The sequence below is a fragment of the Melanaphis sacchari genome, unplaced genomic scaffold (genome assembly GCF_002803265.2).
Source record: "Melanaphis sacchari strain LSU unplaced genomic scaffold, SCAv2.0 Contig0_pilon_pilon, whole genome shotgun sequence".
NCBI classification, from domain to species: Eukaryota; Metazoa; Arthropoda; class Insecta; order Hemiptera; family Aphididae; genus Melanaphis; species Melanaphis sacchari.
The window spans coordinates 1,437,559-1,456,226 of record NW_020270366.1 but is presented as its reverse complement, the minus strand read 5'-3'; the positions used below and the strand labels follow the sequence as shown (position 1 = coordinate 1,456,226).

General features: G+C 24.8%; 1 protein-coding gene across 6 annotated transcripts in view; it reads left to right on the top strand.

Moving 5' to 3' along the window:
- The window catches only part of LOC112602407 (potassium voltage-gated channel subfamily H member 2), a 115,657-nt gene that overhangs the window by 1,493 nt on the left and 95,496 nt on the right, over positions 1-18,668 (top strand). The window contains exon 2 of one of the 6 annotated variants that reach the window (XM_025351620.1): positions 6,944-7,041. The exons of the other annotated variants lie outside the window; for them this stretch is intronic. Within the exon in view, the coding sequence (XP_025207405.1) occupies positions 6,981-7,041 (61 nt within the window). The 5' untranslated portion in view covers positions 6,944-6,980. The remainder of the gene's footprint in view (positions 1-6,943; positions 7,042-18,668) is intronic. 6 annotated transcript variants of the gene reach the window in all.

The window sequence follows — 18,668 nt, the reverse complement described above, 5'->3', positions numbered from 1 at the left end:
TTTTGGTACATCAAGTATGATAACTAATAAGTATCGGGTGATATAGGTTTATACATCCACACTGTTATAATATATGTATAATGTCCTAACTCGTGGTTTTGTTTTAAAATTTAAAAAATTGTCTCCTGGTTGAAAACTTGGTGCCCATAGACCATCATTGGATTCTACGCATTTTCGAGATGCAACACCCCCAAATATTTTTACGTTTATATTCTTATAGGTACGCTACTGCGACTAACCGCCGCCGAATCGTGTTCCAAAAATGTATATTTTGTTGCCTTATCGTTTCAACCTTTTAACAACCATTTTATAATTATACTATACACGTTTAATGGGTATTAGCGTTGTAGTAACACTGTTTTCACTTTTTTTTCTTGTCTGTTCTCGACGACCTGTGTCGACAGTTTAAACGTATTTATTTTTTTTTCAAACACAGAAGCGTTTTTGGCCCGAAGTCCTTTCGAAAACTTTCATGCCTGGCCGTCACATTGCCGACTCGCCGACGTTTCAGCCGAGTTTAAAGTTTTTCTTGCCGGGCCTTGGGGGCTGTATGATAAATTGCACCTAACCATTGTATAATTGACGAGTATATTTCTGAATAGTTTTTATATTTTTAATATTTAATTTTTTTTTATTTAAACAGTCCAAAACATAACCGTTTAGTTGTAGATACTTGAGAACACGTATCATAAAAGTATATTATTTATTATCTCTGTAATTAAGTGCAAAATAACTAATTCTAAATTAAGTATAGAAACAATTTAGCAAAATTTCAATATAAACAACAATTTATAAAATTTTTGTAGGCATCAATTTACTACAACTATGTAATGTGCAAAAGAAAACATTATTGACCGAGTCTTTAAAAACGTATTTTTAAATGTTGTGTTTATTTTAACTTTTTTATTTTTAAAATGTTTTTTCATTACACGTGTTGTATATTTTTATTTTATTTTTTTTGGACGGCTTGCAATTGTATTGGATGCAGTTAATATTTTATTAGTAAGAATTAATCCAAAATCTTCTCAAGTCGATAAAATATATTAAAATTAGATGAAATAAAGTGATGAATAAAATAAAATGAAATAGATCATATACTACTTAAATAAAAACATGATATAATATAAACATTGTAAATAAATGTAATGGTATTAAATGGTCACTGCTTCCTAGTTGTTACAAGGAATAAAAATGCTTCATAACACAAGACAAACATCATGTTATTTTTTGTGTAGTAGACTTGACAAAAATAAAAAATAAATTTACTATTCAATGTTATGGTTTTAGAATGGATTGTTTTAACTTTTTATATTTTTATAATAAGTATTATTAAATTACCAATAAAATATTTAAATAATTATAAATGATGACGAAAGGACATAAAATGTGATTAAAAAATAAAGTAAAATATAAATTACATTCACATTGTTTTTAATTTTGATAAAATAAACGTTTTAGGTTTATTTTTTCTGTTATTTAAAAATACGATACTAAACATATTATATTATATCGAACTTAAATTTAAAATTATTTTAATAAATTATTGTCAAGTATGAGATATTTTGAATCAAAAAATATAATTATCTGTAATTATTGAATAATAACGATTTAAGCAGATTTATTTTGAAAAAATATATTTAAATTATTTTTTCCCTTTTAAAATTGATTAAAATTGATATTTTGTTTAAAATAGCTTCTATTTATATTCACATATTTTAACTTATAGTGAATATTATTGATTTAAAATTTTTAAAAATGTATAGGCTATTTGAAACGGTTAATGATTTAATAAACTCGATTTCGCTGAGTAATATCATTTTAGGTAAGGAGTAAATAAGAAATGCAAATAAATATATATAAACATAATTTTAAATTAAATTAAAGCGATCTGTATGAATTATTTTACTAATAATAGCGTTTTTATAACCTTCTTTACGAATAAAGAAAAGCTCAGTCAAATAATATTGCTAAAAAATTAATAAATAAACTATGATAAAAAATTTGTTATTTAAGTTATACGGATTTATATATATGTAAAAAATATTTTGTAATGGCAAAAATACCATAAAATATTTCTCATCAAATTATAATTCATAAGTTGTTTATTATAATTTTATAAAATATAAGTTATGTATTTTTGATCTAAAGTGCTTATTAAATTATACCCATATTTTAAATAGGTAATTGGTTTTAGACAAATATGTAATATAATAATTGTACCCCACCACATAATTGAAATAATTATATATTTTTATTCACTTTTGTTTTATTATTTTAATAATTATTATTTATAATGATGGTTTCTTGTAGAAGTATTGATTAATAGTATTTAGTAAATTATTATTCTTTTTAAGTTTAAAACAAACGGTTTGATTTAACCTTGCTAGATATGATACTTTACATTTTAATTTATTCACTTCAAGTACAATTCATATTTATTTTAAAATAAATGACAAAAAATGTTTACTTGTCTAACGTCATTTGATACTTTAATAGTAATAATAACTTATAACCAAAAAGTTAAAATCAATAATTTAAAACACGGATGAATAAAAGCGTCTATATCATAATGACAATATAATGAATAGGCAACTATAATTAATGCGTTTTGTACCTAACTACCTACTGTAGTAAAATATAAAGAATTGAAAAAATAAACATTTTTGAATAAATTAATTGTTGAAGTACAGTTTCCCTTTTCAATTTACTTGTCCTTCACCTTAAGTATAAAGATTGATCTCAAAACGATTTGTTTGTATAAAACACTTGGTTAATAATATTCCTATTTTCATGGGATAAATTTACAGTTTACTCGCAGATAAATTCAATACAAACAATTTAAATTCATTCAAAATAACTAGTAAAACTACCTGATATTATATAAAATATGAATATATCAAAATATTAAAGGCTCGTTGATTTTTAACAACATATTACTTAAATAACAGCATAATTCATTTTAGAGCAATTTATTTAAAATAATATATTTTCAATAAGTATTGAGTATATTAAATATACACACGAGGTACCTATATTACTTATATAGATAATTTATAAGTCAAGCGACTTAGGTTTAAAAATAAACTAGTATATATTGTTTGTTATATTAATTCATTTGTTGGCTAAACGTTAATAGATTCATTTATTTTTATGTATATTTTCATAAATTAAATTTTTTTCTACGATTAAAATCATAGGTAATTGATTTAAAATAATTTTAGTATAAAAAGAAAATATTTATTTATTAGGAATAATTTTTTCTTGAAATAAACACTTTGAACATCTGTTTATTTTCAGTACTTTTCTAGATTTTTCGCGATTAGATAAAATATTAATAATATAATAAATATATTAATAACTAAACTGGTTTTCAAATTCGTGTATTTAATAATAATTTAATAAATTTTTTTAGAGTCCAGTTATTTATGGTTTTTTATAAATATTAGAATACAAAATATTAAACTAAGCACAGAGACAAAAAAAAAAAAAAAAAAAAATAAATAAATAAATAAATAAATAAATAAAAAATAAAACTAAATTTATTATATCTAAGTTTGCCTGGAAATTATTGTCCGATATTGTTGTAAAAGTATATAAGAAAGCAATTAATGGTTATAATTTACGAGTAAATATTAATTATTATAACTTACTTTTTATGAATAATATCATTATTGAATTAAATAATAATATCGAATTTATAATAATTTTATTAGAGTATAAAAACAAAGATATTCATGAAATTATTATACATTATATAAATGTATTTTGCATTTGGTTTTATTTATTTTATTCTAATTTGATATGTAATACAATAATTGGATATATTATATTATTCTGTTTCGTGATAAAATTAAAAATTTGAAAAGTATTTATAATATAATATTTTGTCGTTAATCATTTTTTTTCGAGGATTAAGTGATTTATAATCTCATGTTTAGTATGAAAAAAAATATTACTTTTAAAATGGCAAAAATATTCAAATATAAAACTATCATGTTATAAGATATATTGTGAATATATATGTTTGTTTTAATAGTATTATTAGTTTTCATGTTGTTTTAATAATATTTGTTTCTTTCCGTTTTGTTTCTATTATTTTTCTTGATAATTAGTTTTTTGTTTTTATTATAGTGCATTGAGATTTAATTTAATCTTTAAAATAAAAAAAAAAAAGTTATTTGTACCTACAAAAATGAATTTTGAATAAATGCAAATAAACAATTAAATTTAAATAAAATAATCAAAAATCTTAACATTTTAGTGATTTGAAAAATTAATGTTATTCCATTAGAATATATTTAATATAGTTCATAGATGAAATGGAGTTTTATTATTAATTTAATAATTGATATGTCAATGTCAGGTATGATCTTTTGTCAAATATGTATTTAGATTTTTTTTGGTAAGTTTGTAAATTACCTAAAATGTTTTAATTATTTATTTTCAATAAAAAAAAATATTAAATAACCCTATATTAATTTTAACTTAATGAATCTGATGCAAATATAGATAAACTTTAAAATATAATATTTTCATGTTGCATTTAGGATTTTGTAAAATTATTAAAAATATATTCTAAATCCACAAAATGTTTTGGTAAAAATATTTTTATTTGACTAAACTAAATTATAGTATATTTTGCAAAGATTTGTTGACAATTTAGTGAAATTAGGATATTTAGGTTTAAAATATATTTTCGTTTGTTTGTTTAGTACACTTAACTCCATTCAGGTTATAACAAAAAATACATTATTTAAAAAAAGTGTAAGCCTGTGTTAAAATAATTTAAATTAGTAATTTTTTTATAGTTAAATCGCTTCTTATTATTTATTAAGATATCTACATTTATTATTTTTATATTAGTATGATATAAAAAACAATGTGTTTTAGTTTTGTTTTGTCTGTAAAAAACTAAAAATACTAAAATATATAACTCTTATGTTCTGTATTCTTTTAAAAAGACCTCAAAAAAGTTTTAAAATCTGAATATTTCACACATTATGCATCAAAAAACAAGTTGCAACAAGAGCGATAATGTATTATTGCAAAATTGACTTATAACTAATATAAACATACATAACATAATGCCAATAGGCATCAATATTAAAAATGGTATTTTGTTTTAAATTTAAGATTAAATAGCTAGTTTTATTTAATAATTAAAATAATAAATAATGCATTTAGTGACGGGTGATAATTTATTTAGATATATTCATATTACATTTTACTATCACCATAATAATTTAATTTAAAAACACAGGTAGATCAAATTTATCGTGAGAACAGAAAAGTTAATATTTTCTATAGAGAAATTAATTTAAACTGTTATTTGATAACTTCTATAATATTATAGTTCAGGTTTACTTATTTGAGATGTGTATAAGAATCTTATATTATACATCTTACGTGTTTAGTACCAATTATTGCTTGAGATGTTAAAGTGTATATACATAACATTAATATAGATCTAACTAATATTATGTTCTATATTTGTCAATAATGCTACCTATGCGATATATTTTGGCTGAGTATGCTGCCTATGATTAACAAAATTACTAACTTTGACTAGTTATATTGTTATAATTTAGTACCTACTATTTATGTGTTTCTAAGTTAAAAAAAAATTTATAAATAAATATAATATCATAATTTTTGATCATCGTGTCAAATGATTGCAACTGGTATACGCCGATAAATTATTAGTTAAATAAGTAATAAAATGGATAAAACTGATAAATTAATTTGATTTACTTGCTACTAATTGATTACCGACTGAAGATTCATAATCAGATTCATATTTAAATGTTGACTACATTGAAACTATGGTAAACATGGCTATAGTACCAGGGTTTTCGGAATGTGTAGTAAAAATAGTGAAACGTTAGAGTAGCGATATTTAATTGTACAAAAACACGATAAAAAACATTTATTCCCATAACACTAAATGGAGTTAAACCAGGCAGAACTTTTAACTCAAATATGTGGATGGCATAATATGAAAATTTAATAAGCTTAGGGTTTCAACATGCAACGTTAATTGTAGTGGAAACTTCATTGATCTGGTAAATGGGGGTCCATACTCAAAATATAGAGTCATTATAAAAGTTATCAAACAAAGATGGAATTAAGGCAAAGGGTGAAATAAATCTACTTCAGCGATAGGCCAAAGAGAAATGGTGGTGTTCAATGTATTCAGTTGATATTATGCTTGAGACGTTTGGCGTCACGTAAAGCTGACAAATATTTTTTAAATAAATCATCATTTTTGACGAAGTAATACTTGAATATGTATTGAATATAATTTATAAAGTAAGATAAAATATTTTTATTTGAATTTTAAAATGTATGGGTAGCATACTTATTACCAAATTAAATTAATTTACGATGTGGGTAGCGTATTTAAAGAGTACCTTACATTAATTTAATATAATTTTAATCATTAAAATTTTAACATAAACCGACTGCTTGCTAATTTTTTATCATGTATTTGTGTTATTTATTTGCATATGATGTAAATAATTAGATATTTACTAATTATTTACAAATAAATAACTTTTTTTATTAATATATTATAATATTATACTATAGAAATTCATTCGTGAATTAATAATAACTCGTAGAAGGACTTGCGTTTACTTGTTTTTTTTAGAAGTGTATGAATCCAAATAGTTTTTACACATTAAATGCTGTGTTATTGGTATAATTTAATTCACCAACTAATATCTCTTTGAATTTTATGAGTATACCATACATTTATTTAGATATCCTTTAATTTTGATTTCGTAATCAAGCACGTCAAAAATTCCATTTGAATTGAGTAACAAACTTGTTTATATTTCAATTCACTATCATAATATTGATATTATACTATACTAACAATAACACACATATCGTACACAGGAAACTATGGTTTTTAACATCTAGATTTTTTGTTTAAAATTAGGCATGGTTTTCATGAAACGATCAGGCCAACACGGTGTATGTTATCATTATTAAAAACTACAATGCCTTTGGATTTCCGTAAAGATTATAAACGCAAAAGTGAGAAGTGTTATCGTTAATCTATATTTTATATCGTTTTATAACATATCTACTACCATTTTTGACTTTCAAAATTAATATATTTGCTTAATTTATTATTGAAATTTTGTAGTATTAAATATTTTAGCACGTATTCAGTCGTAATCGTTTAAAAATTAACAAATAAAATAAGTAAACAGGCTTAAAAACATAGTTTTTACCTTTTAGTACTTAGCAACATATGTCAGTGGAATCAAAAACCACGATAAAAAGGTTAATATTTACCAGTCATTATCTGACAATATTTTGATTTTATAATATTATAATTTAAACTAAAAATTCACATTTTTTTCACATCATTTTTCACAATAACATAATTATTATTATTGTTATCATAAACTATTATATTTTCAAATTGCACCGTATATATTACGCTTACAACAATTGCATTTTATATATTTTACAGGTATTTATTAAATGCATTGTCTTGTTATTCCTAAGTCTTTATTTCTAAATATAATATTTTAATTGCATGTATTATTATATGCTTGGTTAATGATTACTCTAATTTATAGTATGTCATTTTAAATAAAATACAAATACATTAACTTAAAAATGATAATCTTGGAAATATAATTCATACCTATTGTATGGTAAACTTATAATCAGTTATAAAACTGAAATTGAAACTATGAAATTTAGGCACTAGAAAATTAGATGTATCAGTAAGTATCGGTGTAGTAAATATTCAAAATAATTTAAAAAATGAATGAAAAAAAAAAAACATACGAACGACGAATAGAATTGTTTTATAAATTATTAAGGTACGTGTATGAACTAGCATTGAGTATGTATAGTATACGTATAGTATATATACTATAAATTATACTCAATGGAACTAGTAAATAAGTAAATAAAACAACATAATTATCGATTTACTTTACTTAACGCAATTAGAAAAAATTGTTTTAATTATGTGTATTAATTGTTTAGCAATATTTTCGAATGTCATTCAAAGAATATAATAATAATTATCGAGTATTGAGTTTCATAAAAATATAATGTCTTATTTAATGCTTTGTTGTTACTCTATCATTCCCATCCCCTCGAGAATGTATAAGTATTAAGTAGCGTCAAACACTTTAGTATCATATTATTATGTAAAAAGGTTAATGAGCTTAATTGAAAAGAAGTAGACAAGTAAACATTGTGATTTAGGGCAACACGTGGAAAGCGCCAAAAGCGACATGTAAATAAGTGATTAAATTTTTGTTGGCCGTGAAGTATAATCACAGACAATTATTTAGTTTTAAGTAAAATATAATTATAATGTATAAAATGTAAACAATAATTGTGTGACAAATGAAAATGAAACAGTTGCAAAATTGAACAGGAAATGTCAAATTGCAGTAATCGGTGGTGTTTGATGATGGTAACGGCGATAGGGTGTGAGATGAAACAAATCATTTTAGCATAGCGTGTTGGATAAATTAATGTCATATCAAAATATAATAAAAAGCGGTTTGGGTACGTTATCGTTGTCATATTTTGAATAATAAACGACGTCTTTTTGAAATGACCGAAAAGTAATATATTATTTAGTTTATTGGACGAGAAGGCTCGTCTACAGGAATTTCCTATATGTTTGAGTAAACCATAAGTCAAAACATATTTATTCGGTGTGCGTATGTCCTACTTCCGGACTGTACACTTATTTCAATATTACTATTATTATTATTTTTTTCATGAAATATGGTTTTTTAGATATATCATAATATATATGCATATTACATAATAATAATATTAATATATCATAATATATTTCCGTTTGTAACTTAGTTAAATGTTTTTACATAAAACATGATATTTTAATGAAGTAGCCAGAGTTTTATACACCGTTGGCTTTTTATCCGTTTTGGTCCGTACCCAGATTTGTTATTTTTTTTTGATGGACATGGGAGGGAGTAATTGACGCGTGCGTCTCGTTTGGATTTCGCTCATCACTTGTTTGCTCGACACGAATAACAATTATTTATAATATACTTATGGCTTGAAATTTCGTGTAGGTTTTTGATTTTTCTTTTAAATTATCGAAATCGCTTGAATGTAATAGTTTTAGGATAATCACAAATCTCGCACAATGAACTTTCAACTCCTCTACGTATACAGTATAATAGCGATAGTTTATACGTCTTATCGTTGTTTCTTAATTTAATGTTTCCGATACCAAAATTTCGATTTCGAACCAACGCGCACAGCAGCAGTTAGTGTATTCAACAATAAAGATCGAAATTTAATTACCTATTTTTATAATTTATGGTTTTTGCTTTCCAACGGGTTTTCAATCGTAAAGAATAGAATTATTAATTATGAATAATAATATAAAAATAAAAAATTAGTACTTTTTGAATTTAACATGTTTATTAACACACTGTTTCGAACTTCGAACTATAAAAAAAATATGTTGGTTTTTAAGTTTTTAGTAGGTATTACTTTAAAATTAATTTAATATTTGATCAAAGAAATGTCGATAAACATTTATTAATTTAAATGGATAATAAACTTATAATATCTATAAATAGAACAATTCAATTATAAATATTATTGGTTTATATGATGTATTGAGATAAAAAACTGGACTTATTCATGTGTAGTCTGTGCTCAGTATAATATAACAGAATTAACTATGAATTGTAATTTTCAAATAAAAGGAGTCAGTATTTCATTGCCAAGTCATGTCAAATGACAGTTTTCGGGAAATGTATAACAAAAAATAAAAATAAACTTTGGTTATTAAGGCATTTAATTGAGTCTAACAAGAATACACCATATATTTTTATATATATAACTTGTCAACTGTATTAAAGGGTTCAGCTTGTATATGTTCTAAAATAAAATAAAATTAAATAATAAGCGTTGTATTATGTAGGTATCTATAGTTTTGATTGCATATTAATCGAACTTGTTTATAACATCAAATTTTATTCGGTCGTAATATAACACATACATGTATTTACGTGCAATAATATTATTTTAAAATTTTTTTATTTATATTTTAAAACAGTTCTTCTTTCATAGTATTTTTACGATAATTAAATAATCACTGAAGGCGATTATCTATATTTACTTACATGTAATTTTTATTGTTTTATTGCCTTGATATCGAACAGTTATTTTTTACGATTATTTATTATACATCTAAAATGTTAATCACGACAAGTGAACAAATCCGATCCATAGAAAAATATATAATACTTTATTAATAGATTTTAAATTTTTACTTAACATACTATGTATTAATATGACCAATTTTCTGTAGATACACGAAAAAATAGAAATAGGCAATGTGAACATTGGTCGTATAGACTTATAGTCGATCGATGTTTTATATAGACGATTAATTCAGACGTGTCGTTTTGTATTGTTATTCATGAGATAATTAAATTAAATTTTTTTAAAGATAAAGCTGAACAGTGCGTTCTGTTTGGTCATATCATTTAAGGGGAAAATATTACACGAAATATGGTGAGTTCGAAATTAATTAATAACAGTTTATATCTAGTATGTGCTAATGGGTATACTCGAAATTCGTAGGTAGGTACGTCAAGACACCGTGACACGGAAAATACAAGCGCGTATAAAACATAAAGGGACAATAATAATACGGTCGGGACAATATATCATAATCTTAACATAAACAGCCGGGCCAGGGTGTGTAATAATTATGTTTTGCCGTGCATATTTTCTAATAAAATAAGGTCGATGATAACACTCATCGGGAGACTTGCGCCGTAACGCGTTTACGTGTATAATAATATTAATAAAATAATAAATGTAAATCTTATAGAGCCTATAATACACATCATATATAGGTACTATACTTGGCGGCATGTAATATAATATATGCTACGTATGACAAACAAAAATAATTATTTAATGTCAGCGATTTCGATTTTTGGTTTTCGTAAATCGCACGCATCATACTTAGGTACTTGTAATAGTAATGTTATGCTCGGTACTAACCTCTTTAGTATATAGGTAATTTATTTTGTTTTAGAGATGATATGTTAAGATATGTTTATTTTCTCCGGCCACTGAGTCCCAAATTTGAGTGGTATCGCCGCTTCGATGACTACAAGACTTATCGTTCGTTTGTATATTTATAATAATATACTTCATGGCATCATATCGATTTAAAATGTATACGAACAGGGGCGTTCGTCGTATATGCGGGGGGCGTGTGCTATGTAACAGCCCGGATGTGCACGAAGTTGGCCATTCTACCGTGCCAATAATAGGTTTCAAAATAGTGCCGAATAACCACTAATCGCGTTTGGATATGATGAAAATTCATTTTTGGAATTTGTAAATCTATATTTAAAAAACGGTTGGAAACTACGAGGTAAAGGTTTTTTGAAAAACGAAATATTAACTAGTAAAATCCAAAATGTGTTTGCAATCGGTTGATGTCCAACAAGTCATTGTCTATGTAGACAATTTTTGATTAGCAATTCTTTATCACAAACAAATTTCAATTAATCGAATAAAATGAGTGTCTTTTCGAATTATGATTGTATTGGTGATATTAACACCATCTGTAATTTAGTGTAGCTGTGAGCTGCTGAACCATCGTTTCCTAGTGTATCCGCCGTGGGGAACTTAACCATTTTCGGAGAATCATCGGCGCCGCATTATGTGATGTACATAATAATTTATTATTGCTTTGTATACATTATGTTAGAACATCATCGATCCAACCAAAGTACATACGTACAGGGTGTACTGTGTATTCTCATTTTTTGTGTAAGTTTTTGTTTTAAAAAAAAAAAAAAAACAAAACGAAATCAGGGCACGCACACAAACATGGGTTACCACGCGACAAAAATAAATAAATAATAAACACGTCGTGGTTTTGGAATAACAGAGGTGGCGGCACGCATTATTCTAATGTTGTAGGTACCTATGTTATTGCGCTGTATATTAATTCATTATTTAATTATAAACACAAGTGAGTCATGCAAAAACTAGAAAATATTTTTGTTATTTTAAACTTGAACTTTTCCAAAGAACTGAAGATAACCCGTTTATACGGATGATACGTTCTGTGAAAATTGTAAAACTTTTTCGGGCCACCCGACAAAGTCTATAGCTTTAACCGAATAATAATTACTCGTAACAAAACAATTGAATATAAAACAGAAAATATTCAAGTTGAATAAAAAAAAACGAAACTTGATCAGCATTTTCGCGTCTCACCAGCACGCACCCTTATAATATGTGCAAATGACGTCTAACCGCCGATAAAGTGTAACTAACATGCCATATCTAATGATGACGAATTTCATTAAGGGCAACGAGAAAGTATAATATTTTTCATTGATGTGGTTATTATTATTTAATTTTTTTGCGAAAACATGTTCTACAAATTTACTGTAAAACTTTACACTAAATACTGTTAAACGTAGACTGACACTACGAAATATTGCCCATAAAGAAAATGATACAAGAGATTCTAGTTTCATATCAATATCATTAATATAAATGACGAGCACAATAATATTTTTGCTATGAACTATGTTCATTTTTATAAAAACTATAATTTTACCACCTGGGGCATACAAAACTGCTCCATGGTCGCACTCTTGATTTAATCTATATTATATATATATATATATATAATATATAAAAAAAAATCCCGTAAACCTTCTTTCTCTAATAAGACAAAAATTGAAATACACCCAAGTATTGCAATACTTACTGAACTTGAGTATACTACTAAAATATTTAAAATAAAAATTGGAGATAAGTAGGTAATCGATCTGTTGTCAATTGCATTTCGTAATTGAGGAGTAAGTTAGTATTTATGTGCTAAATTGAATGATAATTTAACGTACATAAAAATGATTCTATCAAAAATATTCTATCATCCTATACAATTTATATTTTATATTGTTTCTATCAATGTAAATGATTTTACTGTTTGCTATGCGGTAGGTTGAATTATTTTTTGTTAAAAACATTAAAAACCATGCCAATGTTTACGGTTAATATTTTTAAATAGTTATTATAAAAATTTACGAGAGACTTCAAATTAAGTTATTAAACTTCTTGATCCAGTAAAAATTTTATAAAATATAAAATTGTTTTTTTATAGATATTTATAAAAAAAAACTCAAAAAAAATTTAAAAATCTATAAATAAAAGTCAAAATATAAAAAAATTATTATATATAAAAAATGTTAATATAAATATTTTGTAATAAATTTAAAGTTCTATGGGTTTTCGATTTTATGTTATATTAAAATAACAAAGTCGATTTTGTCAAATACTGGTTTTGAGTAAAAATATCTGTATTTCCTTAATTGTTTTTTTGTATTTCTTAGTTATTTTTAAAAGCACCAGAAACTTTTTACTTTTGAAACCGTAAAGAACTAACAAGATTTAATTTTCTATCAGAACCATTCTCAAAGTTGAAAATCCAAGCTTTTCTACTACCACAAAAGGGACTAAAAACAAAATAAAATAAAAAATAAAATAAAAAGTCACTTATTAGTGTAAAATTCGTTCCATTTGTTTGATCAGAATCTAAAACAGTACTAGTAATGAAATTTCGATAAAAAATTGAGGTGCTTAAGTTGCATGTTTTTTCAGTTAGTTTTTTTTTTTATAAATATTTGAAACTTCAAACGACATTTTAATATATTGTAATCTAGAATATCATTGGATTTATAACAGTAGTCGCTGATTCAAAATTTTAAGAGAGATGAATTTATTTTTTATATTGTGAAGTTACAATAATTCTAGTCAGTATATAGCTGAATGGAAAAAATTCTATTCAAGGGTTAATTCATCAACATAATACATTTTGACGATGACATATTTTACTTATTATTTATTAATATTTTAGTATCTATTACTAATATTATTAAATTTAAATTAATAAAATACTAATACATATATTTTATAGTTTATTAAAAAAAAATTACCGTAAAAACTAAATCATTAAGTCGATACAGCATTTTTTTTTTTTTTTTGAATTCAGCTTAGTTTTCGGTTGTGATTGTCTTATCCTCATTTGTTTCTGCCACTAATAATTAGTTATCAGTATATAGATATAAATTATAATATGATAGTACTATATATCTCAATGAATTAATTTAAAAAAAAAATGTCGAGGGGACTTATTTTAAAATTGGCGGGGTGGGTTTAACATCCTCTCCTCCCTTTAAATCGAGTTTTTGAATAATATTAATAGTATTAATTAATATTAATATTAATGATAGGCCGATTTGACACATAGCAATTTTAAGTATATCAATAATAGTACGTATAACGTTTTAAGTTTTAATCCGGTGGCAGTGTAGTCAAACAGAGACGGGCGCCATATGTTGTAAGTGCGTGCAGTCGAGTATTCGCCGCGGCGCACATGTGAATAAATATGTGCCGTTTAAGTGTACAAGGTGATCCATTCAAGCGTCTACATTCATAATTTTGAAAAGTCTTAACTTTTTTTTAATACATTTTTTTTTATATACAATACGATGTCATTGCAAACACTAACATTTTTCAAATAAAAATTATATTTTTATAACCATTATCGGTGCGAAGTAAAATGTAAATGGTGCAAAATGTTGGTTTAATACAATCTAAACTTTTAATATTATGTGTATATAACTAATAACTATTCGTTGTTCTATTGTGTTGGAGTACTCTGAAAAAAAATATTCTCATAATTTGGAGTATACAATTAAAAATGTATATTGCCACTCGAAAAAGTAAAAACTTAAAAATCGTTAAAACTATAAAAAATATTCCAAAAACTTACTGTTATGCAATGACAACAAATAAAATATTATTTTATGTAAAAACAATACTTTCAAATATGTTATGTCTTTTCAAAATAACGAGCGTATAAAACACTCATACGGATCACATTGTATCACCTATACTCCGTGTAGGTAGGTTAGGTGTACGTACTATGTGATATTATTATACTCACTCGCAGACGCTACACCGACGACATCGTCTCGTCAACGGACACAAATGCATTTTTCTGGCGTAGAACAGCCGAACATAATAATGATAATAATAATACAATATAATATAATATTATAATATAAATATGATGACGACGACGACGATGACGATGATTGCGATCATGTTTTGTGCGTGTTCTAACTACGCGACGGCACGTCTATATTTAAACAACACGCGAGTATTGGCGGTCGCCTCTCTGCTCGAGACCCGCGCTCTAGAGATCGTAACCCTCGCACAATATTATTTAAACACGACGTGTGATGCGCACGTAAACTCCACTGTTGTGTGTAATGTTATAATGATGGAAACGACGAGAAGAGTCGTGGCGCCGTCGATTAGTACCTATTATAAGAATATGACGATTAAAATATTTATAATAATAAATCATTTTTTAAATTTTTTATTGTTAATGAAAAATTAAAAATATTTTACTACAATATTTGTTTTCGATTTACCACTTGTAGGGACGTCTTTTCTAAACGTAGGTATCGTTTCTACTGAAGGTTTACAATATTATTTATAAGCTGAATGCTGATACAAATATTATAGTGACTTCGATGGAACACTTAATGTTGTATGTTTATATTATGTGTGGCTTGGGATAACAGGATTACATATCGAATAATATATAAGTAACAATTAATTGATGTACGGAATTTAGATTAAAGACGACTTATGATAATAATTAGTAACTGGATTTGCATAATATAATATTGGTATATATATATATATATATATATATGGTATAATAGCAACAGTTGATAACTTTGTTATACATATTTCAAGTAGTGAATTTTTTTTTAAAAAGTGCATTTTATTTGATTTGCTCTAATATCATTGGAGCGATTTATATCACGGTCAGCGAGACGGGACGATATTTTCTTCTAAAATGATAAACTTTTCTTTTTTTAAGCCGAATTTTTAAAAAAAAGACAAACTTCCATAGAAGAATTAGTGTGACATATGAAATTACATTGTACTTCTTCAGGTATAAGAACGTATAGTTTTAACCATGTTTATGATCACACGATTATATTGTATATGACCATATGAGCTTACATGTATCTATATAATAAACATTAGTATTCAATAAAATATTTGAAGGTCTTTATTTGTCGAATAAATTTACTAAACAACTTAAAACTACTTATAATAATTGGTGTCTTAGTCGTATTCTTTCAATAAACGTGACAAGAATTTAAATTTAAATAATTAATAATTACCTATATCTTAGTTTGTAAAATAATTGGTTTTGTAAACATGAATATACTATTATACTTCGGATGAATTGCACGCGAAGCATTTATTTTTAAAATCATAATAAGGGTTTTAATAGCAATAGCGTTTAAAAATATTTAATTGAAAAATGTTTTATACAACCAGTGTAGTATATATTCTTGTATTTAGTGCAAATTTCTTTTAGAATTAAAATCAGACTATGCTATCTCACTTAATCTTTGTTAAGTGAATTGAATTTTTGCTGATGGATAAATGACAATATAATACGCCTTCATAAATATATTATTATTTTAGTCACATTAATTTCAAACTAGTATAGCTACAGATAAAATATTAATATGACAAATATTTTACTATATTATTGACAATATATTTTATATCGAACTCTTTAAACATAAACAAATGTAGTTGAGATATTATTTAATAGTTCCCGTGACTAACTTTGTAAAATATTAAACACATCAATAGTAGATTATAGTTGCAGTACAATAATCTGTGCATTTACAAAGAAAGCGATAGTCACTTAAATTGTTTTTTTTCTTTCTATTAAATAATTTAGTTTTAAAATTGAAAAAAAAGTAACGACTGATATTTGGAATAATAGTAGTGCGTAATGAAGACACATATTTTACTTTTTCTTAGTTTATAGATTGTTGATAATATCAGTTAAACCGTTAAGAAACTATTTTTTTACATTTTTTTTTTTTTTTGTAATAGGTTTTGGTCTTGACAGAATGCGTTTAGTAGGAACAATTCAAAATGAAAGTAGTCCCTGTAAAATATACACTGAGTATAAAACGATTAAATAAAATGTGCGCCAACATTTTTTTTTCCAATATTTTATCTTCTACCGGGATTAGCTTATTTTTTAATTTTTCACGAAACTGCAAAGAGCGTAATAATAAAACTATTATGGTTTTCAAGGAGAACAGAGTTATTATAGTTGGTTATTAAATTCGTCGATTTTGTAAACTTTTGATTTTTGATAGAAAATCATCGTTGGATATTGTACAAGAAAAATTCATACTACGAAGATCAAATTGTAAGAGGTATGGTCAAGTTTTTTGAAGACTTAAATCACGAATCTCGATAACCATAATACGTAATATAATTTGCTAATATTCGATGTATTTCTATATATTAGATCACACGTATTATAAAATGTATTGACATAGATAGTACTAGCTTTCTAATCTAGGAGAAATAATTATTTTCAAAAGATCCCGTTCATTACTTTTTTTGATTGACAGAGCAAAGAAACAAAATTTTTTTTAGTGGAACAATTTTTTATTAGAATTTTAAATAAGAATTATAATTTTTATCATATAATAATAGATTCATAGACTATTCATAGAAATTTAAAAGTTGATTATCAATTTGTATACTTAAATTATTTATGCAAATTTGCCTTCATAATAAGTCCACGAGTCAAGAGTTACGGCTGTTGTTGATATCGACCAAATTATCATTTTAAAAACGGAAAAACAACTTTTATTGACATTGTGCGTAATGAACGAGTAAAAAAAAAAATTACACTACGTTTAAAAAGTAAAAACTGAGATCTTAATATCCCAATTCTAGTAGAACTGCAAAAAACTAGTTTTTTATGTTCAGCCTCCTAATAACTCATATAAATTTAGAACGTTTTCGACATGTATCATCGTATATAATGTTATTGATCGTTCATTATAAATCACTAGGAGCGTGGTAATTGTCACATTATAAATCACGAAGAGCGTGGTAATTGTTACTAAAATATAACACGAGTAAGACTTGTAAATAATATAATTAAGCTTGGTAATAAAAAAAATAAAAAAATATTGGTTGTAAAATGATTTATGTTTGTTTTTACGTGTCTGACTAAGGATACTTTTTAGTTTTATAGTAAAAATAATGCTTATATTTTCAACGTTGAGAGAGTTTTGTGGTAGAAAATTGAATTTAGTTTGTCCTTTGAGAAATAAAAATTATAGAAATCATCCAGTACTTTAAAATATAATCGGTAAAAACAATATTTACACGTAATCTGCAGTTTTTGACAACTGTTTTTTTTTCATTGCTGTAGTTTAAAAACGAATTTAACAATCAGTTAAATCAACTGTAGATATTTCATATTTTTACTAAATAATCTGCAGTTTTTGATAACTTTTTTTTTGTTGTTGTTGTAGTTTAAAAACGAATTTTAACAATCAGTTAAATCAACTGTAGATATTTCATATTTTTACCTAATATCCAAACTAGCATTTTCAAAATGTGATATTGTTTTAAAAATATTTTGGCTTTTTTGAAATTTTTATAGACATAAGAAATGTTTTTTTTTTTTTTTTGGTTTTTATTTGACTTATACAACATAATTAAATCAAATTTTTTTT